The following is a 24364-nucleotide window of genomic DNA, read 5'->3' as shown; positions in this document are numbered from 1 at the left end:
GTGGTAGTGCGGGGAAATTTTTAAAGTTATAAACATACTCAAACGTATGGACTTGGCTTCATTTTAGCGGAATCTACAGTAGTTCTGTTAGTTGGGAAGCTTTTTTATCTTGGAATTTGGCCGTATTATATCAATTTCATTCCTACTGTTTTAAATGTTGAATTTCTCTCGCATGATGCAACTTAAAACTAAACATTAGACTGATGTTTTCAGTTCTTGGAAATTTCGACTTCCAAACTGTCCTTTAATATTGTATTTGAAAAGGCAAACTATTGTTATTGTTTCGGATGATTCTACAGAAGACAGGTAGAAGGGGGGTAAGAAGATGTCACAAAATACAAGAAGGGGAAGAGAGAATTGTGTATGTCTATTGTTTGATAAGTGTAGGAATAAATTACACCTATTGTCCGAGACGATTTTTTTACTCTTTCTCTTCAATTCTAACCTCTGGTGCGTCGGGCCCCTGGTTTGATTCCCCAGCCAGGTTAGTTTGTGGTGGACAACATCGTGTCCGAGGGTTTTTTCAGGACATTCACTTCCTACTACCAATTCTCCTATCCTCATTCTCTTGCTTTAATCATTGTCTCCCTTAGTCTCAAGGGTATAATCGAGAAACGTTACACGTTCATTTAGTTTTTTACAACTTTAACGACGTCTTATCATATGACTGTCCAGGACAAATTGTTACACACGCATTTGAGCTGTGGATGACATTGTTTCATCTACATAAACACTTTTTTTGGGCGGGCATTTAACACTTTAGAAATCATTAACAAATAATGAGCTGATTTAGGCTGTCAAGTTTCTACCTGCAACTTTCGTTCTGACAAAAGATAAAAATATATCCTGAAGTTTAGCGTTTTTTTTTTTTTTTTTTTTTTTTTTTTTTTTTTTTTTTTTTTTTTAGGACCGAGCCTATGTGAAACGGATCTACATGGTAGTAATTAATTTTCAATGGAATCAACAGTAGCCAAAATAAAACATTCCATTGTATATCATCATTAAGTATAGTAAAAACAAAAGTTTATATGAAAAGTACTCTCTACTTAACAGTTGTAAAGATTTCAGAACCATCATGATTCAAAGTTGAATAAATGATCACCTTCTTCTCTTTATTTCCTGGTGATCTCAAGCCAAAATTAAGACAGTAAATAATAGTTGTTCATTATCACCGTTATTTTGCTGTAATTATTACATAAAATCCATAATTGATTGATTTTCTTAAGTGCTACAATATATTATTGTGTGAGTGAAAATTGTTTTTTTCTTTCAGCTGTAACTCGCGTCGGGGGAAACAGAAAAGGCATTTTTACTCGCCAACGACAACCAAAGGCATCTGCTCATCTTTTAAGGAAACGAAACACGGAATTAGCCCTGTTATTGGATGGTGTCAACATAACAACTGGAAACTATATACTTTATACTTCTCCGATTAGCATACAGGAAAGAGATGAGTTATAGCATCATCAGGAAACGCATATGCCAAAAGAAATAATGTACGGAGTTACTGCTCCTAGCAATCAAACACTGCCATAAGTGTTAAGCAGGTTCTTTGTCTTTCTGAAGCCAATATGTGTCGCATTGAGAACTGGAATTCCGAAGATATTGCTTGATTTCATTTTCAGAAAGGAAAGGACGTAGTTCTATCTATAATAGGAATGGCCATTTCCGGAAAAAGTTTTCCGGTTTCCGGAAAATTTTCCGTCTTCCGTTTTTCCGGAAATTTTTCCGTTTTCAATTTTCCGGTTTCCGGAAAATATATTTTCCGTTTTCCGTTTTTCCGGAAAATGTGGCCATCCCTAATCTATAATCAATTTCCAGTTCTATATATAAGGCAGCTTCTAAAGTTTCCGGAATAGATTATTTCATAAAAACCAAACCACTCGACACAATGGCTCATTTATGAGCCGAAGCCTGCTCCAGCGCCATCTGCTAGCGACCGGCTGAACTACGTCTAGCCTAGCGGCATCAACGTGGTCAGTGCGCTGCGACGCCCTCTCCCTAATAGTGGCATCAGGAGTTTTCTAGACCTAGTAGCCGTGACGTCATTTATTCACGTGATTCCCCAGTTTGCTTCACGACGCTGGATGGACGCCGAAAATTCGGAAGCACAGGTCAGGAATCGAACCCAAGACCGCGCGGATATGAGTCCAACGCTCTAACCACTAGGCGTTTATTTCATAAAAGCAATTTTAAATAAAAGAATTATCTCAAATTTACTTCCTTCAGCAGATACACAATTTTGCTGACGCTCATAAGGATGTTGACAACACAACTGAAACTCGTTGTATGTCACGCTGGCAATTAAAACATAACACCTACAGACACGCTTGTGTCTTTCATTGATTTCCAAGCAACATTAACGTCTCTAACGTCGGTTCCTGAAGCGAAACACAAAACTGATGTTTGTCGCTGCTTAGTCAATGACATTTTGTCTTGCATGTCACACAAAAGAACTTTTTTATTCTATAATTGGAAACAAACAAACTTGCGCCAGTCATGCTGCAATATCAAGCACTACTACAAACTAAGTCTTTATTTCTTTCTTATGCTTATAGAAAGTGTGGATTTTGGGAACTTACAGAAGCTACCTCGTATATTGTACAGTCATCAGCAAAAATTCATATCCATCCAATTCATGGTATGGGCTGGCTGTTAACTGTAGAATACTTGCGTTAATCTTATATTAATAGAAAACTTAAGCTGAATAGTGAATGAACTCTATAAAACAGTGAAGAAAGAAGAAAACAACTTAGTTTAATTTATATTTTTGTATGAAAAAGTATACAGTGTGGTTTATATGAGTTTCGAAGAGAATGTGTGTCTGTCTACGAACATAAGATATCTTCTTCCAAAATAGGCACTGTTGTTTTAAACAGAATAATTCACTTTGGAATGTAACTACAGCAATTATATAAACGTTCGAAAGAAAGGGACACTCGTTATTATTATTATTATTATTATTATTATTATTATTATTATTATTATTATTATTATTATTATTATTATTATTATTATGTTTTGGGCCCTTTTCACCTGAAATTCAAGGGAACTGTGTTCTTCACAAATCCTCCGTGTTCCTAATATGTACGATTTTGTCAGCATACTTTTAAAAAATGAGACGGTCAGAAACAGTCAATTTGGTGTGATAACAGTAACTTCCTATTGGTGTTTAAAAAAAAAAATCTTGTCACGATAGTTACAGAATTTTGGAGTGTGAATGAATGATAATTTATTACAGAAAAAAATATTTGCTCACCAAACAACAACATTCAATGTTTCACTGTCTTGTAACAAACGAAATACTGACCACAGCTTCAACACACACTGTATTTTAAACTATAATGTGTTACAGTTTCGGATATCTATCATATCCTTCATCAGACACTATATAGACACCACGGACAAGGGCGCCGATCCTGGGGGGCCGAGGGGGCCCGGGCCCCTATTTTATTTACGAATATACAATATTTGGAATAATTTGAGTGTAGTTTGTCTTAAAATCTTCATATATATATATACCTTCTGCATCTGAATGGGCCCCTCCAAATTTACAGAGAAATCGGCGCCCTTGACCACGGATAGTGTCTATATATTGTCTGATGAGGGATATGGTAAATATTCGAAACTGTAACACGTTATAATTTAAAATACATTGTATGTTAAAACTTTGATCTGTATTTCGTTTGTTACAACATCCACCCCAAAGCCATGAATAGTGTTATAGCCTTATACATTTCTCTATGAATTCCTTTTAAATTTATAGATGTATTTGCACACACAAACAAATGTCGTATGTGTGTATATATACGAGTGTTATTACTATGAGTTGTCATGTTTCATTAAAAAAAGAACACTTAAAAAAAATAAAAAATAATGAAACCTTAAAAACTTATGTGGAAGTTTCATTTAAAGCTCCCATGGGAATAAGGTATTATCACATACGTTTCTCGATGACAGTTTATGGATGACTGAACTTTTTGTTTGTATTCTGAGCATTCAAGATAACTAAGTACTTGCGACATGATTTTTTTAAAGACTTGCTCACTATAAAACTGCCAAACTTCCCCCAATTTCGATATGGACTCTGCAACAAAGGCTGATTCGAAAATCTACAGATAAATATATTTCTTCTTATTTCCTACTTGGAATTGTTCTATCCACTTTTAACCTTAATCTTTACTTCGTGAACAAAGGGTAACTACAGCCAAAATATAGAAACAACAGAAAAATTAGTGATTTTGACGCAAGTGTATCTTTGTCATATTCTTTGTTAATATGTAAGAGGAATTCCGAGTGGTAAGGGAAGGCTTGTTTCCTGAATATAAACTCTTCAACTGTTAAAATGATCATCCATTTATTTTCAAACTGTATTTTCTATGGAAAGGGAACGACTTCCGCATGGAAACTTGCTGCAATAGAGCAGGTTGGTATTATTTCTCGAATACTTCAAGTGCCATTTCCGAGAGCAGATAGCATGCAACTTTTATTGAATTGGTCTTTGCTACCCAGAACGCTTCATATGAAATGTAAGATCAATTTTAAAAGAGTACAGCAGATTGAAAAAGTACTAAACAAGGATGTTATAAATAAAGGATCTGCCCATATGTATGTTCATCCTATTAAATCGATGAAGCCAAAAAACAACCGAGCATCGGCACGTCTGATTGGCTACTCTCGTTTCTGCCATCGTCTGATTGGCTACTTTCGTTTCCGCCATGATTGTTGGCTCAAAACATTGCGATCCTATTGGGCGGAGTGGGCAGAGTAGGGGTGGCGAAACTGTGACGTATGGCTTCAAAATTTTGTTGTAAGGGCAGATCCTCTATTTTAGAAGATCCTTGGTACTAAAGAAAAAATGACCCTTATAGATTAGATAAGAAAGGACAAGTTGAAACATACCCATTAAGGTGGAAAGAAAAACCGGAACTCCAGCACGCTCTTTCGCAATTAAACTGGTCGCCAATAGTAGTTGATAATTTTCTACTACTCGGTTGTATTGTTTTCACTTATTAATGTATTGTACGTGTACAAAAAGAAAAGTACGTTGTTTATGTTCACGTAACGGTGACACACTTACTTCTAGGCATAGTAAAATGATCATTTTCAACTGCGTACTTCGTGACTTCATAATTTCGTTTGTCAATTCTGAGTAAACCCGAGGAACAGACACAGAAGAGCAGGTGTTGAGAAACGTAGTGGTGAGAGGCGAACGAAAACATTAGTGGCGGGGTCAATAGTTTTTGTATGTAGTACAAAATAATGAGGTAGAGTAGTAATGAAGAAAACATCTTACAGATGCTATATTTTGAATGTTAACATGATTTCATTGTAATGTAATCAATACATGTATATTTTGCGCCCGAATATTGAAAGACTTATGACTAACCTTTGTATATTAAACATCACAATTAACGTTTAAGTTTTAACCACAATATTAAGCTCTAAGTCTTTAACTATATTGTGTACAACCGTTGTAATGAAAAGCTTGTTGACACTATACTTCCGTATAAATAACAAGTGGTGTGGTCAATATTGCTAACTCGCGAGTGTGAAATGTCGCTAGTTTAGTACTCTAGAGTCGCTAGAAGTCGCTAAACGCCTCCTGCCAAGTCGCTATATAATTTTACAAAGCAATTAAAATAATTTAAATGTTTTCCATGTACAATAGGAGACTCGAGTATTTTTTCTTTGAAAAGAAATGATCATCATGACCGAATCACTGCACTACGCACTTTGAAGAATACAAAATTAATAAATATAGCATTAAAAGTTTGCAAATACTCACCCATTTACTCGTCATCAGAAAATGAATCCAAATCCTCTTCCTCAATTTCTTCCGAAGATTCATCTACAAATGTTGATGGTGTTCCCATTCCTTCCTATAATGTTGACTATACGATTTTTTTTTTTTTTGGGGAGGGGGAAATTCAAATACTGCTTTCGTATTGGAACACTTCACCCAACTCACCCCACGAAAATTTATGTATAATTTATATTAAGAACAACCGCAGTTATATTAATATATAAATCACACGCACTACACTGAACCAGAAAAGCACAACGTTCTCCAGCGACACTGTTACTGCACGCACTGTACAATGCAATAAGTTACCAGCTATGGCGCAACTAGTTAGATACGGTAAATTCCCAGATTTCCGAATCCGCAGAGAAGGGCATACTACTCATAGCAGCGATGAATCCAACGAAGTAAGTCGCGCATAGTAGTAGTGCAACCGTGTGTGTAAAAGTAATTATTAGTGTCACAAACTGCAAACTTTTGGAACCTTTAATATAAATATAGAACAAAATATCTGAATACCTAAATGTCGCTAGATTTGTCGTTAGGCACTTCCGAAAGTCGTTAGTTCTAGCGACGAAGTCGCTAAATTGGCAACACTGGGTGTGGTTCTTCTACAGCATCAGCTTTTAGGGGTTTATAACAAATTAAGTTTTCCTCGATTTTCTGCAAAGTACGAATGAGAATTCACTCACCTACATCATTCTGATCAGCTCAATAAGTTCTATCGATTCTTCTATGTCTCATCTTTGGATTTTCTATTCTTTCTTTACTTTTTTTTTCGTTAAACGCTAAAAGCATTGTAGAATATTTTTGAGTAAGAATCTTGAAAACAAGTGGACGACGAACTATACAACTTACCTTCGATTATAAGTTTCTAGGAGGCATTCTATTCTCAGTTACTGAGAATTCCACTCTCTATCTATCTACATATATAAAAATGAAAGTGCTTATCTTTATGACTTAATAACTCTTGAACCACCGAGCCGATCTCGATCGAATTTTCAATGTAGATGAGGTTCGGCGTGAGATGACGTTTATCTATTAACTTTGATGGTGCAACGTAAGCGGGAGGGGGAGAAATATAAAAATCATTAAGGTGGATCACTACCCGGAAGTCAGTACATATTTTAGCTCATTCACTTACCTACTGCATAATGAAACGTTACATATTATAATTATTATACTATAAGATAGAGTTACGTTTCAGCTACAACACAAGACACTGATTCATTTGATTGTCTTCTGATATTGAAAAAGGTAACAAATAGAAGAAAATATTTGATTCGTTTCACAATGAGCACACAAGATGTCACTTGCTGTTAGATCTTACTAGAAGTGCTGAGTTTTATGAAATGTTTACTTGAATGTGTAAAGTACTTTAAAGTAACGATCTTATTACGAAATACATATATTGTTTGACCATTTTAATGTTACGTTTCACATTTTATTTAAATATTAAATTATATTTAAGGAAATAGATTATGAGAAGAAACTTGCGCAGAACGCCATAATGCGTTGTTGCCAAATTTGCACGTTTACTGTGGGTAGTCGCAACAAGAAGATAGCGTTGCAGTTCGAGAAGCGGTACCTTGCTGTGAATTGCGGTAAGGATCGAAAACTAATTTCCCCAGTAAGTATCCAAGCAGAATTCCATGATTACTTCCTTTATTATCTGACATCAGTAAACATTCGACACTATCTGGCAACGTCGCACTATTCAAACAGTGTTTAGCATAGCACCGAGAGCACCTAGTGATCCACCTTAAAAAAAAAAGACCGATATTAGTGTAGAATCCATAGCTTTCGAGGTCGCTAAGATGAACAGTGACACTTCCGATGCGTTTAAATCCAAATTCAGCCCACAATAGTTAATATGTTTTATTTATATAGATTATTATTATTTTCTGATTTTTTCATTATATTTGCTGTGTTTCTATCGATTTCAGAGCGCTTCAGTAAGAGTAAAAAGTGACTAAAGATACGCCACATTGACTTGATCCCTAGTCCTCCGTAGCAAGCGCTGCTATCGTCTGAAGGAATTCCACTCGCTTTCTCTCACTTAGCAACAGCTGAACCCTTATTGGCTCAACGCGTGAGTGTGTGAGCTTTAGTTCGCATTTTTGCCACGGCTCAAGACATTTTGGCAGCACTATACCAGAACATATTACTAATTTTTCTTATTTTAACCCAATGAAGAGAGTAACTGACGCTAGTTCCAAATAAATACAAACGTTATATGCTTTTATATATAAAAAAGTTTAATTATTTATAGAATTACACAATTTCAACAACATCACAATTAATTATCCGAGTCTGAATCTGATTCTGACTGTGAATCTGTCCTTGGTTCAACAACTTTCAGACACTCGTCAGCAAACTCAACAAATATAGGTTCCAACATCGCTGTCTGCATAGCCTGTGCGGGATTGGATGCTGTGTCCACTGCTATTAGCATATCTCGAACATGTGGGTTTCGTAATACGTCCTTTAAGCCTTTAGAGTACTCTGAAATACAAAAAAATACATTGTCAGACGGCAGGAAAACATAATGACAGTGATAGTAAGAACATCATTCACGTCAAAAATAAAAATTACAACAGTTAAAGCAAATATATTTTATTTATTTATTTATTTATTTATTTATAAATGTGTCAGATACAGATTAATGTCTATTTTAAACTGAAACAATGTAACAACGTATATAAGATGTAACAAAAAAGAAAGAAGGAAAAATTAAAAAAATAACAAAAATATATTTATATATATACATAGAATATGTACCGTATTTACAGACTTTAACTTATTTTTGAAATTATTTTCAGAGTCAAAAATGTCAACATTTGGCGACAGATTATTATACAATGATACCAGCCGAAAGTATAAGAAACGTTGTATAATTGATAATCTGGGTGTTACATATGTACGTAACGTATGACTACGAGTAAGGAGAGAAGGTACGCGAAAATTGAGAACGGACACCAACAATTCGGAGTTAATTTTTCCATTGATAATTGTATGGAGAAACAGCAAGTCCGCCACCATACGTCGAGTAAGTGGAGTCTGAATATTGAGTTTGTTTAGAAGCTCTGTTTGATTAAAACTACGCACTGAAGGAACTCTTTGTTTCACAATGGCAAAAAGAAAGCTAAGAACAAAATCTAAATGGGATAAGTTTGAAGTACACGCCATATTCCATATCGCTGAGCAATATTCAATTTTAGAAGATACAAAAGCTTTGAAGAAAATACTGAGTAATTTGAGATCGCGAATTTCAGTAAACCTCTTCTAAAGAATACCCAGTATTCCCATAGCACTCTTAACAGTAAATGTGACGTGATCAGCAAACCTGAGTTTCTCATTGAATAATACTCCGAGGTCTTAATGTGTCGCGACACTTTCGATAGGACTGTTATTAATACAATGTATGTGATCAAGTTTATTTTTTTTTTTCAAAGAAATACTAAGAGTACAACATTTTTTAGGGTTAAGTTTTAAATTCCAAGTCGTACAGCAGTCAGTAAGTTTAGTAAGAATTTGCTGAAGTCGTAGGGCATCATCTATGGTAGAGATTTTATGGAAAATTTTACAATCGTCCGCAAAGAAAAGAATGCTCGTAGATAGTAAAGACAGGAAGGAATGGAGATCATCCATGTATAGAAGAAATAGCAATGGTCCTAGAACATAACCCTGGGGAACTCCTGAAAGAACTGGGACAAATTTGGATGATGCACCTGGCATAACAACACACTGCTTACGATCAGGAAAATAATCCTTTAGTAGAGACAGAAATTTGCCATGAAGATTAAATCTGTTCGATAGCTTGTAAATAAGCAAATGGATACCAATTTTGTCGAAAGCTTTGGAGAAATCTAAGTATATTACATCCAGTTGAGAATTTCTTTTAATGTGACCCACATTAACACATTCAACACTTCTGTCATCGAAGTCTCAGCTACTTTCATCAGTAACTTCTTGAATTGCTACACTAGAACTATTGTAGATTCTCTCATCATAGGGCTGTCTCAGAAGAGGATAACTTATGAGTTGAAAAAACACTTTACGAAATACAGAAATTTGTGAAGCACTTGTACACATTTAATATAACAACAAAGCTTATCTTTGGACTAGTGGTCTTCTTCATAAATTTATGTTAATGTTTCGACTTGCTCGAGAAACGAAACGAAATCTTTCAGTTTAACGTCCCACGCTTATGCTCTTTCAGGTGAGGGAGGCGATGATTAAAGCAAGTGCATGATGATGGATGATTTGGTGAAATAATAATGTGGGAAAAAACGGGAGTAACCCTAGAAACCCACGGACACGATGTTGTCCACCACAAACTTACTTGGCCGGAGATCGAACTAGAGACACGACGAACCAGACGTAAGTGCTCTACAACTGAGGTACCGTGATCTCTTCGACTCGATTGGGAGTCATGTTCGCAACCAAACCAGAGTTCGAGCGTCATTTATTTTATTAATGTTAAGTCTTAATTTTTCAAGGCGATGATGAAGTGCACTGTAATTGGATTAACATTTGTTTCTACTATTTATTGACGGCCTTCGCTTATAGTGAACCTTCTACTCAATTTAATATATACTCGTTGCTTAAACGCACAAGTGCTTCACAAATTTCTGTATTTCGTAAGTTGTTTTGGAAATCATGAAGCTATTCTCTCAAGGATAGTCTTAAGATGAGAGGCTCTACAATGGTTCTAGCGTAGCAGTTCAAGAAGTTACTGAAGAAAATAGCACATACTGAAATATAAATATGAATTAAGCGTTTCGTAGCAAATATTCCCTTATTGTTAATTCAGCCGCGCAAACAATTCAGCTATATTTCCGTTTTAACACTGGAACACTTACCTACACATTTGATGCCACGATGAATTCACTCTCACTGTGAATGCATACACACTATTTCACTGTATCACTAAGTTCAGTTGATTTTGAGTTTAACGTCCCTTTGAGCAGCGAAGCTATATGAGACATATGAGACGGGACTTACTGATTAACGTGGAATCCGAACCACATGAGCTCCCACCGGGAATCGAACCCGAGTCTCCCACACCATGTATCATTAAGTGTATTTAAATGCAATATTACTAAGCAATTTCTATCTTTCTAATGACACTTAGAATGATATATTATTTTTACATTAAAAATAATACTTTTGCTGGTAAAATTTTGAGGAAGAATGTATACATCATTAGGCCAGCAGAATATTTAAATGACAACAGAGATTTATTTATGGTCGTTTCAAAATAACTGGGGAAAGAGAATACGTGCAGAGGTGCTTCCCAGAATTTTACATGGTATAGAACGTAAACAAAACGCAAGAAGAGAGTTTATCTTGCCTTACAATAATTAACGCTAAAATAAAATCAAAGTAAATTTTGACGACTATGCTAATGAAACGCTGAGAACTAATCAAATTATGCGTACATGGGTGATTCTTTTGAAACGAGTATGAATCTATATTTTCCAATCGGATTTTCATTAAGTTAGACTCTTAGCACCACTGAGAATTAAGGGCACTAAATTAATTTAAGTAAGGAAGGGTAAAAGTAATGAAAACAATGAAAACATTAACTAGTTAACAAATACTCATCTGGACGCTGAGAAACTTTCCGATATTTCGAATTCATGAATGAATATCCTTTTACGAGCATTATAGAGGTTTAATATACAGAGTGGCTCAAAACTAGAGATGCAAGGGCTCGGAAAAAAACAGGCTTTTTTGGGAAAAAAATTCGGTTTTTTCTGCTTCGCTTTTTTGCTTGGGAAATTTTGGGCTTTTTTGAAAATTCTGCTTTAAATTGATAAACCAGATTTTGTTTCGCTTCTCTACAACACAAAAAGTCATTTAATTAGTGGTTGATGCCGATAACAATATAAAACCTCGAAAATAAACCATGAATTTCGGAAAGATATTTCAAACAGTTTTACTTCTCAACATATTTACATTATGAATTCCAAAGGATTAACCAATGTATATAATAAGATGTTTTTTAACCTCCTACATACAAAAGTAAGCAGGGTTGGCAAGAGCCATGGTTGTTTTTGAAAATGCCAAAAACCCGTTTTTTTTGGGGGGGGGGAGTTTAAACTAGGCTTTTTTGGTTTAAACCAGGTTTTTTTGGGTTTAGATACTTTGCTTTATGTATTTATATTACATATTGACAGAAATAAGTTTGTTTCGCCTTGCTGTTATTATGCAACAACGGGGTTATGCTGGAAGAGGTCACATAAGCTTAAAGAAGCCCGGTCAGTAAATTTCTTAAATTGAGAAACTCCCGCCCTAGCCATCGGGAAAATCCCGTCATTACTCTAAATGTAAAACAATAACGGAAAAAATCCTGTTATTGCTTTGCATGTAAAATTTAAAGGTCAATGTATCATAATCAGTACGCTAAAACTGAGGTATTAAATCACAAATTTAGTGCGTACATATCATTGAAAGTACAATCCAAGCTAATGTTGGAAGCTACGTAGGCAGTCGATAAATTTTGTCAATTTATATCAGTATATTTAAGCAACCTTGGCTTCTTTATAAAACAACAGGCATTCAGGCATGCAGAAATATACAATTTAGTTTCGTTTCGTATGTTCAGGCTTAACATCCTTCCGTAATACCGAGGTTATCAAGAAGACTTTCACTTAAAGTGACATCCGAACCGCTACTTTGTTTACGCATGAAAGAAGGGTTGTGGTTCGACCGAGAATTGAACATGGGACACCTTGATTAAAAGGTGAAAAGGAAATAAAACTAATGCAGATGGTTTGATGTATGGAAACGTCACCATGAAGTTCACACGATTCGCATTTTTCGTACCTTTTATTTTTTTCGGTTTAAACCAGTTGTTTATTTTAAAAAAAGAAGAAAAACAGCTGGTGTAAACCAGCCAACCCTAAAAGTAAATACTTCTTTTAAAAAAATACTCAAATAAGTAGCAAAATTCTATGTAGTATTTTTACTTCAAAATATTCCATACCCTCTTTTTGGAACAAAATAAAATTAAAATAAAACATAAGAAAAATACTTAGATTTATATGATACACTTAAAGGCTGCACACCTAGAGCTTTTGGTTTTGTATATTCTTGAAATTCTACAGTTTTATATAAGCACCATCACGGTTTATTCAGTCCTCAAGTTTTCTGTACTTTTAACAAGAGGGATTGAGCATGAAGGGTGTGAGATAAGAACATGGTAACCCATAATTTTACTATTTTAAGAAATTAGAAATTTTCTGCTGCACAATCCATTTTGAAAGTCGGAAAGCTGATTTTTCACATAAGTCTATACATGAGGGATTAAACGAAGCGGTATGCGTTGCTGCCTATCTGATGCTGCGTAACTCAGCAATTGAAAATTTGTTAGTTACCATGTTCTTGGCTCACACCCTTCATATCATTATGGAACTCTCCCCGCCCCACCAACACACACACACACACATACACAAAATGACTACGGAATATATTTAAGTTAAGATAAATACAACTGCACAACAAACATGATTGACTGGAGCTTTTGCGCTTCTATCGAGAAGTCCGGAATTCAACTCAGCATTCGACCATTCTGACAAAACTTTTCTTCATTCCACCTATGAAGTAGAAATAGTGCGCGTACTGTGAGTTGGTTGACTTCATTTCTTATTGTTTTTAAATCGTTATTATTACTAATTACCAGCAGTGACGGTTTTGCGAGGGTTAGGGGGGGGGGGGGCGGTCTTTCGGACTGAAGCCTGTTCCCCAAAATTACGGAATGTCTAAAACAAACGAAATATCTATTAGTTATGCCTTTACTCATAAACTTTAAGCTCCCGTCAAATAAAAATTACGAATGTTTAGAAAAACTAAACATTAGTAAGAAAAGAACCCTCCCAAATACTTTTCTAAATCCGCCACTGATTCTCAGTATAAAATGATCTTCAAGGTTGTATCCGGAAGATTATCGCTAAATATATAAACGAAACGAAATACAGTATTATTCGTTTATGAGTACGTTTATGCCTGTACTCATAAACTTCAAGCTCCTCCCAAATAAAATTAGAAGATTTTAGAAAATGAAACAATCAGAGAAACCCGTCCCAAAGTACGTTTCTAAATCCGCTACTGATTATTTGTATAAATTAGTATTCAAGGTTGTATCCGGAAAATTATTGCTAAATCGTTGCACAGCTACAGTATAACAGAAATGTGGAAGTACGGTTAGACGGATATATTGAAAAACGTACGCTTTGACGGATATATAGAAAAACGTAAGTTTAACTTCTGCGTTAGAAGCTAGAGTACTAAGCTCTTAGAAATGAAACAGACGACAAACTGAAATGATATCGAGAAGAAAAAATATCGATAACTCAAAAGTTAAAATAAAGTTAAATAGCCTCTAAAATTGCCCTCAAATACTACATTCTTCATGTTAGCTTTAATTCGTAAAACATGTGCTCCATCCATCTTGATGGTGAATTTTAGAGCGAAATATGGCATTTAGGTCATGGAATTCTTATCTAAGTATAGAATATACTATAAGAAAGCTATTTAGATAGAAAAATCATGAAAATGAAAAAAGCCAAAATTTCCAAACTTCTCGTTTTTTTCCCAAAAAAGCCGGCTTTTTATGTGAAAAAAACCATCGATTCAAAAAAGCCGGCTTTTTTGCATCTCTACTCAAAACTATGTATACAGCCCGGTAATGATCAACTCATTGCTTTTTATATAATTTCTTATTGTTATCCATCAGATAGACTTAGTTTCTTTATTATTTGTATAAGCCTTTTTACTTATATCTTAAGCTCAGAACAGCCGTGGCAAATAAAACCATAAGCTAGAATGTTATATTTGATCAATGCAGGGGTGTATATCTACTTTTGGGCCACCCTGTATATTATGCAAATAAATTCTTCCTATACTTTTAAGAGGCCCTATCACTGCGAAATTAAAATACCGCTAATTTTACAGTAATTATGTGATATCTTCAAATAGATTAAATATAATCGAAAAGTGGAACAAGACCTACCAAGACAATATTATTTTACGTGAGATACCGTTCTCACGACTCACTTATCTGCTTTCGATTTCCAACCGTTTAGAAAATCGGCATTTATTTTCGCGTTTCTAAATAACTGCAAACGGAAAGCTACTAGGTGACTCGTGATAACGGTACCTCATGCAAAATAACATTGTCTAGGGAGGTCTTGTTCCACATTTCGATTATATTTAATCCATCTGAAGATACCACATAATTACTATAAAATTAGCGGTATTTTAATTTCGCAGTGATAGAGCCTCTTAACTTCAGTCTCAGTGGACACAGTTTAAATTTCTATTCGAAATAACATATTTTTGCGACGTAACTTGTTTTTGAAAACTAACTTCTGTGTGGGATATTAACAAAACTATTCATACCCTCTTAAAATTGCTGTGTCAAGTACACTTATACAATTATTACCTGCCCAAATTACTTATTTTTAGGGAGGTCGTGGTGACTCAGTGGTACAGCGTTCACCTCTGGTAAACGGGGTCATTGGTTCGATCCAGCTCGCGCCATGTAGACTGTGGTGGACAAACACCGTGTGCGTGGGTTTTCTCGGGGTTCTTTCGTTTCTTCCGACTTTCTTCATTCCACTATTTCATTCATTTCTCATCATCATAGTCTCCTTTAGCCTAACCGGCATAAATGTTGGACGTAAAAGAGATTTCATTTCATTTCAGATTTCACTTATTTTTATTTAACAGATGTACTATATGGCTTAAGGAACCCAAAGATTTATCGCCTCAGAAACAAAACTTCATTGCATTTCATCTGGTTTCAGATCTTGTTCTATATTAACCTTTCATTTTCTATGGTAAGCCGGAGACCCCGGTGCGCTTCTCAGTCCAGTTGCGAATACCTCTATCCTTTGCACATAATAAAATTTGTACTCTTAGCTGAACTAGTGAGTTATAAAATCGTTTATTTCCTTCATATATCATACCATATACGCACACGTAACGTCCGCACCTTTTATTTTTACTTAAACCACGTTGTTAAAATATGGATGCGAACTTTACACGGGTCGTTCAAAAAACGCACATTTTTTCTGTCATTGATTTTATATAAATTGTATTTCGAGTTTCCTGTTATACCGTTTATTAATTGAATGGAAATCAACTGTGAATCAGTATATAATAGTGAATCGTTTCTTTCCTTTTTTTCTACGCAGATAAAACCACGTTTTAGCATGACTCTAGAGGAATAAAAATGATGTTATACACCAAGAATAAAAGTACAAGTGTGGGAATTATGCGGGTCACTTATTTCTTCTAAAGTTTTACCTGTAAAATGTGGATCGAACATTATGCGAACTTATACAGTATATACTAGCTGGTGTACCCATTTTTCGCACGGGAAGAGTAGGTTTATAGAAAATGTTTGAAAGGTATATTTGACCACCCATTCTTCCCTTAGGATGCGTATTTGATGATGGTTATTAGTTTATCGTCCCGTTCAACAGCGAGGCTATATGAGACGTGAACCTACTGATTAATGTGGAATCGGAATCACGAATTCTCGCCGGGAATCGAACCCAGGTCTCACACGCCAAGGCACGTATGCCAACCGCTTAGCCACGAAGGAGCTCTGAAACTCATGAGTATTTGCAAGCAAAGACATATTAGAGGTTGATATTTTTTTTAAAAAAATTAAATATATGATAGTACTTTTGTGGACAACTATCATTAACCACAAGAAACTTAAGTCCAAAGTCAACAAAAGTGTCCAATTATCAGCTGTCGCATTCGTATAAAACTCCCACCTCTGTCTTAAAACATCAGAAAGGAATGTTTTACAGAATTTCATGTCTTTTACAGAATTTCTATCTTTTTCATGTCTCTCTCTCTTTCTTATCTACAGAATTTTTATTGCTAAAAATACACTTCAATACTAATAATGGCCATTTGCTGGGATTAACAAAGTTCTAAAATATAAATTTGACTAGAACTAAGGTACAAATCAGGGTATCTTTCTGTAACTAGCATTTTTGTAGGAAAGACGTCTTACTTAAAATAATAAAAATGTAACAATAATTAAAAAAAAAAGAAATAATACGGTAACAACGTAGTATGATAAAATGACTGGCAGAGAATATTATTTCACTATGTTTCCATGATGATTTAATAACAAAGTCTTTTACCTAACATTCTTAGCTTCTCTAACGGTACCGTGTCTTCTGTTTCAAACTCATACGGCTTCCGAGAATCTCTCTGCACCTCAGGGACAGTATTACTTTGCGTCGAAGGCACTGGCACACAGCACTGTTTATGGTTTTTATAACATACAGACGAACAGCTGTGGAAAGAAAAGATTGGTATTTTTGGTTACAAATCAGCAGATATGGACACAAATCAACATAAATCTAATAATACTAGCTGAACCTGATCTTTCTACAGAGCGCATCATTCACATATGACCATGAATTTCCTTGTCATTCCTTACAACATCTGTACACGAACCTTTACAGACACAAGTCAAAGACGTCTTGATAAAAATCGGCAAGAGGTACCATAAAGGGGAGATTTCTTTCGATTTTTTTCAATATCTCGCACCGTTTGCAAGATTCGAGCCTACTTCCTGTTGGAGTTTCTAATTCATGTATGATCAGTGTTTTATTTCATCTTCCACACAGTAGACCTATGTAATAAGTAAATACATTACACATACAATTAATTTTAATGTCAATGATATATGGCGTTCATGGGCAAAGCACTGCATACAATAAAGATTCATTTTAGACTGTAGAAATGGTTATCCTTCGTTTTTGATTATCAATTGGACATGAATCAAACGCCTGAAAGATATACAACCCCTATATATAACTATGTAGTGTTGGAATGTATAATTCATAGGATATGATGATGTACTTAAAATTTCAACACTTTCAATGTACCCCTAAAAATGTAATAAAGAAATAACTGCCAGTTTTTTTTTAATATTCAATTAGAACTGGACAATCTACACAAAATTTGGAATCGACCGGTGAAAACGGCACGTTTCTAGCACTTATGGTTTTCGAGATCTCATTGTCGAAAGAATTGGAGACAAACATATAAACCTAGTATTTTACTATATAGATACTTACGTATCCTTGTCAAGAAAGGAAATATTCCGTAATCTCAAGTATATGTATCCCCTGGCAGATAACTTAATCTAGATATGTGTATAAAAAAAAAGTAATACTGACAGACTGATCAACGCCTAGATTAAGCATGCAGCTGGTACAGAAAACACCACCAATGAGGAGCGCAGTGACCGGTCCAGCACAGCATCAAGAGATTTGAACACAGCTCGCGTGAAAAAGCTAATTCAGGAAAACACAAGGATCACATTACGGCATCTGATGGCAGAATTGGGAATGGAAGGAGCACTTAGGAGGCAGTCTCTTCGCTTCAGATGAGGCGGTGAAACACTTCGTGACAACGTAACTAAACACGCAAGGACAGGATTTTTACCAAGAGGAAATCCTCAGACTCATCCCACGATGCGACAAGTGCCTCAACTGAAATGAAGCCTATGTCGAAAAATAACCTGTACTATCTGTTGACTGTATTGGTTGTATGAAATAATATATATACGTTTCACTGCACGCTTTGTAACCTTACTTTCTGAGAACTCCTCGTGTATATATATATATATATATAGGGTGTCTCAAATGTCCCCTGACATAGAGTAACTCTGTTATTATTAGAGTTACAACAAGATGTAAGAGGAAAAACCATCTCCAAATATAATGTTTTCAAAGTAAAGTGAAGGAATCTTTTAAATCAGACGAGCCGTTTGGGCTGTACATTCTCTATGCGGACAATGTTAAATGAAAATGCAACGTTGCCATTTACATGGACCCACAACATAAGTGAATGAAGTGACTGTTTGAAATGGGGGCTGGCCATCATCATGTTACCGTGAAAAACAATAACTTCATTCAACGGTTTTCCCTCTTACATTTTGTTGTAACTTTGATAATAACAGAGTTACCCTATTTCAGGGGACTTTTGAGACAACCGATATATATATATATATATATATATATATATATATATATATATATATATATAATAGCTAATAACCCCTCGTAATACTATGGGCAAATATTTTGAGATCTTCCTTCTGCACCTTCCATATGGAATTCATCTGAACCAAAATTCGAACGGCTCGTATGAGTACTTTAACTCCTGCTTGACACAATCTAGTTCAAATAACCCTTTAAAAACGCTGCAAAAGGCGTTTTATTATTTTAAATGAAAAGTCCACACAAAATTTCATGTTTTTAACCTTAAGGAATACCGAGATATGGCCATCTTATTAAATAAGTGAAGACCCAGCCTTTTTTCTTTTTGTTCTAAACAGGTTAAATATCAAACACGTGTCTAATTATTTTAAATGAGAAGTTCGTATACAAATTTTAAGTCTCTATTACGGGTATTTTAATAACTGTAACCCCTATTTCCATCCTCATCGTCGAATTAAAAAGAAAACTTCTTTAGTGGTGTGTTACGTCACAATGCCGATATCATTTCCAAATTTGAAGTTTGTAGTTCTTGAATAGTTTGGCCTGAGAGCTAATCGGTCAGTCAGTCAGTCTTTCAATGCTACTTCTTTTACATACATACCAGTACGGTATATTTCGCCTCGAAGCGATGAAAAGAAGTAGGCATAGTTCACTGAAATGCCAAGTTCGTCTTAGTTCTTTGTTTGAAATGTAAATTGCCCCACAACTGTCGCGTGTATCTTCCCTTTTTTTATGAAAATGTTTCTAATCAACTTCTTAAACTGAACGTAAACCATATCAGTCTATCATACAATGAGAGAGAGAGACTACTACGTAAACGGACAAATGGTTGGTTGCCCTAGAATGAGATATGGACCTTAAGCATCTCTCAACGTGGAATCCAAATCACATGAGCTCCCTCCCGCGCTGTAGCAGCGTACGCTAACCATATAGACATAAAGGAGCTCGAGGTCATAAAAGCTAGCAAAAATGGAAAGTTGTACTTCATTGGTTTCGCTAATGTAAACATAAACGCAACAAAGTAAAAATATGTATATATATCTAATTTACTAGGGCTAAATTGACATTACACGCTCCACTTCTTCACGCGCTTCGAAAATTAGGACTAGTTGAGGAGTATTTTGATGTGTGGCGTAGTTGCATCTTTATGTATATGCCACGCTTGGTACAACAGTGCTCAAAACAGCCACAAATATGGATTAGGTGGTCACTACAAGCTAGTACTGCACGTAAGCTGCGACTGGGTAAGATGATGCAGGAGGTAAGCATTCGCATTAAGGAAGATCTTTGTTTTGAAATTTTCAAATACAACTGTTTGTCCTCATGGTTTAAAGCAGTGCTATTCAACCGGGGGTACGCGAAGATGTTTCTGGGGGGTACATAATGCTGCTTATGGGCCTCTGATGGAAATGTCTCTTGACACACAGTTCACTGCAAATGAAATTCGATAATTTGTCAATTTGTGACTTTTGTATTTATGCTCGAAAAGAGTACAATGAAATTAGTAATAGAGCTATTTCACAACTTTTTCCATTTCCATAAACATACTTATGTAAACAGGGTTTCTCTGCATTAACATCAATAAAAACGAAGCACAGAAATTGTTTGCATCGAGAACCAGCTCTGATTCTCGCACTCTCGACGATTCGACCAAGAATTGAGGACTTGGTGTCTCAGAAACAAGCTCGGTCATCTCATTAACAGGTTCTTTCTAAAGTTACTTATAGTTAGAGACACGATTTTTTGGTGACACGCGAAAACGCGAAATGTATCAGTTTTGTGCGAAAAAGTTGTCTACCTAAAATATATACTTTTTCACCATTTGTTAGGCTATATAACGCTCGCGATTAAACGCGAAATTCTGTCGAATTAGCGAAATTTGCAAAAAGTCCCGATATTCCACGAAATTTACTTAAAAGTGACAATTTTTCAACGCAATGTGAAAAAAAAATTCTCATTTTTGAGAAAACAGAGAACCATGAATTTTTGAAATTTTACATGCGAGCTCCAAACGGTATCTACGGGTGAATTGGATAGTATGGAAAGAGTGTTGCGCGGTATGTTAAATGAGCATTCAGAAATCGCTGGAAAGTATCTCCAACTAATGTACACTCCTGTCCAAAATTATTGTCGCACGTCTATAAATATGTTGTTGTAGGAATATAATTTGGTAACGGATTTGCCCCGTATTTCTTACATTTTTAGAATGTGTATAATCGGCAAAGACATGTATGTGACACATTTCATGTCAAAAGAGCAGTAAATAAGAACAATAAAACGAAAATAAAACTTTCTTGTCTATTTGGCAACATTTTGTTTCACTCATACTAATTTTCGTATTTATAATTCTTTCCCTATGAAATTTACCACAAATATTCATTTCCCGATTATACACATAGTATCAGTATTAAAAGTATCCTACAAAAGCATTATCAAATTATGTCTTACAAGAAGACAGTTATAGATATGCGACAATCAGTTTGGACATGAGTGTACATATCAGTTTCGAATGTTGATGTGGAGAGGGCTCTCTCTTCTTACAATGACATACTTACCGACAAAAGAACAAATTTAACACCAGAAAACATTGAAACGTGGAATCCATAAGTATTATTTGCATAAATAAACTGTGAACACTAAAGTTATTTTTTTTTCTATTAATGTCCTCTCTCTGTGTGTTTTTTCTTTAAATGATACTTTTATTCAGTGAGGATGCTGTATTATTTCCTAAAAACTCAAATATTGTTTGATATAGTCTTGCATAAGCTCATATCATGGTGAATGATGAGTGGAAATTAAGATGAAATAAAAGGGAACTAATTGTAATTGCCAAGGAAAATAGTGTTCTTACATTGAATTTTTATTCACGATTTTATCCCGCTTTACGCGTATTTTTTTATAACGAAATTGCGAATTTTTATTTACCACAAAATCGTGTCTCTACTTATAGTTTTTTAATTTTTAACATTGTCCTTAATGTACGAATTATTAGGGAGGATGAGAAGAAAATCCTCCTCAGTAGAACTGAATGTCTGCCATATTTTGAAATTTCTCATGTTAATCTTTTCGGATGTGCACTTTATCCCCCTGTAAATAGTCTTTTGATTTGCACACTGATTTTTTTTTTTTTTTTTTTTTTATTGGGTCTCTATATGTTCCCCTCTTTGATCAACGTAACATGTATATTAATTTTAATAAGTTCATTTCGATTGAATTTCTTTTAAACAGCTTCCGTGGTACACAATTGGATGGCGAACTTAATCTAGGGGTACGCGAAAAAAAAAAAAAGGTTAAATAGCACTGGTTTAAAGGATTGCCACTGGGTGCAGGTGTAGTTTTGGGGCACCACATTTGAAAGATTTACAGGTAAAATTCAATACTTTGAATGAAAAGGCATGTTTTAAAGGAACAAATTTCTGCATGTTGATTTTGAGTTTAACGTCCCTTTCAGCAGCGAGGCTATATGCGACGTGGACCTACCGATTAACGTGGAATCCGAACATGAGCTCCCGCCGGGAATCGAACCTGGGTCTCCCACACGAAAGGCGCTTACGCTAACCGCTTAGCCACGAAGGAGCTCAGTTGTATTTTAAGTTTACAAGTGTAAGGATACGTGTAAAATCATTAAAAGTGCTTTTCGATGGATAAAATAAGTGATGCATATGAAAGATGACACTTTTAGATTTTATTTTCCACCGGACGCATATTTCTGAACAGTATAGAGAATCCGTATGCTATGTTTACAAGTGACGCGTTACTAGTATGAAACCATGACAAGTTCTATTGAAACTCGTATTATTGCCAAAACCCATTTCTCTCCACTACCTTTGCTTGCGTGCATACCTACCATCGCTAACGTGCTTGCCCTTCGGACGCACCCCTGCGTTGTAGCGTGGGCACAAATTCGGGGTTAAATTCCAAAGTTGGGCGTCCGTTTCCAGCAAAATTTTTAAATTTACAGGAAAGATATAGATACTTTGATCATTTGTGTGTTTGATAATATATAAGAGTCTCGAAAAATCGGTTTATTTCTTATATATAAGCGGTTATAAACATGGGACTATACAGTGAGCGGAGGGAACTACTTGGCGCAAGGTAACCGAACAGTTGCATTGTGGGAAAGAAACGAGCATTTATGTTATCAACATGGCGAATGTACAAGGGGAATTAACTAACAGTTTTAACATTTGTGAAGCAATATGTTGATAACGAGCAAAATCTTTTAAAAGTTTGTGAAGAACACGGATTAATAAACCTAATAACAAATTGCAGAAAGTGTGGAAAGGAGATAACAGCGAAAAAAAGTGGCAAAAGCGGACGCCCAACTTCGGAATATATGCCCAAATTCGCCCTGCATTCGTGCTTTTTTAGTGGCCACCTAGCACAGGTTGGTTTGTTTTTTGCACGTAATTATGCTACAACTGGAAGCCGCATTTATACGCAGATCGTAAAATAATTTTAATTCTTCAACAATTACATCTGGTGGCCCCTCAAATTTTATCTATACCCAATGAGACATTTTCATGTCGTCCAGTAGAAATTTATTAGGAGACAATAAGTAAATTAATGAAAGAATTACAACTTTTCAACAATTCTTTCTAGTGGTGGCCAAAACTAAACCAGTACGTGCCATTCTTCGTGCTTGGGTGCAGTTTTACTATACGGATCCACCCGTACATTAAAACTGCACGCGTTTGTATGATACCAACTGGAGTTGGTCAATGTAAAATCAGCTTATTGATCACACAACGTAAAATCAACGTTTCAATTTATTTAAAACAAACATTTAGAGAATCCAGGTCTTAGTAGGTTTGAAACTGGGCAACTCTAAACTTAAGCCTCCTATAATAATAGTATGATAAGTTTCGAGAGCGGTACTACTCTTGTCGCTACAATTAGCAGCAAATTTTGTTTTCTTTACATTTACTTACGGCAACGTTATCTAAGTATTAACATACATTTATTAACACATTATTTAAGTAAACGTGTGGTATTAACACGAGTAAATATTTATTGAGTTAACAATAAAGAAAATACTTACTACTCAACTCTACATTGAGGACAACGGTATTTATTAATTCTAATACGACAGAAAGTGCACGTTCCTTTCATTTTTGCTTATTTAATACATTTCAGGACACAAAAACAAAATTTCTTGTTCTGAGAAGGCGCACACCGATATTCAATTTTTCACTTGGTTACTACTTTTTCAAAAAATAGAATGTATTCTTACTACGGTCGCAGCCTAGGGTATGTCGACCAAATCAATTTTGTGTGTGTGTGTGTGTGTGTGTGTGTGTGTGTGTGTGTGTGTGTGGTGTGTGTGTGTGTGTGTGTGTGTGTGTGTGTGTGTGTGTGTGTGTGTGTGTGTGTGTGTGTGTGTGTGTGTGTGTGTAGTAATTGATTATGAAAACAGTAATAATAATAATAATAATAATACATTTTATTGTCGAATCAGCTACATAGCCATAGACAACGTCAAATTATAACTTACTACAATAATGTACAGCAATAG

The 24364-nt window shown here is 35.2% G+C and overlaps 2 protein-coding genes across 2 annotated transcripts in view; one reads left to right on the top strand and one right to left on the bottom strand.

Annotated features, from left to right (window-relative positions):
* The window catches only part of LOC145694374 (beta-glucuronidase-like), a 64494-nt gene extending 60617 nt beyond the window's left edge, over nt 1-3877 (top strand). The window contains exon 13 of the mRNA XM_081770540.1: nt 1274-3877. Within this exon, the coding sequence (XP_081626666.1) occupies nt 1274-1461 (188 nt within the window). The 3' untranslated portion in view covers nt 1462-3877. The remainder of the gene's footprint in view (nt 1-1273) is intronic.
* A 4158-nt stretch (nt 3878-8035) lies between these two features.
* LOC145694373 (zinc finger HIT domain-containing protein 3) lies at nt 8036-24049 on the bottom strand. The gene is made up of 3 exons (XM_081770539.1): nt 23891-24049; nt 16978-17132; nt 8036-8308 (listed from the first exon to the last, which is right to left on the bottom strand). The coding sequence occupies exons 1-3, from the start codon at nt 23959-23961 to the stop codon at nt 8103-8105; spliced, it is 432 nt and encodes a 143-aa protein (XP_081626665.1). The 5' UTR covers nt 23962-24049; the 3' UTR covers nt 8036-8102.
* Between the last annotated feature and the right edge of the window lie 315 nt (nt 24050-24364).

This window comes from Thermobia domestica, chromosome 9 (assembly GCF_964235325.1).
Source record: "Thermobia domestica chromosome 9, izTheDome1.hap1.1, whole genome shotgun sequence".
Classification (NCBI taxonomy): domain Eukaryota; kingdom Metazoa; phylum Arthropoda; class Insecta; order Zygentoma; family Lepismatidae; genus Thermobia; species Thermobia domestica.
Note: the sequence above shows the minus strand (reverse complement) of the source record. Positions and strands in the feature narration are given on the sequence as shown.

Bases quoted from the DNA above. Each gene is read 5' to 3' on its own strand.
- LOC145694373 (XM_081770539.1), bottom strand. From the start codon at position 23,961: ATGAAAGGAACGTGCACTTTCTGTCGTATTAGAATTAATAAATACCGT. The intron at 17,133-23,890 runs GTAAGTATTTTC...TTCTTTCCACAG, and splicing joins CCTCAATGTAGAGTTGAGTA to CTGTTCGTCTGTATGTTATA. The intron at 8,309-16,977 runs GTAAAAGACTTT...TTTGTATTTCAG, and splicing joins AGAGAAGCTAAGAATGTTAG to AGTACTCTAAAGGCTTAAAG.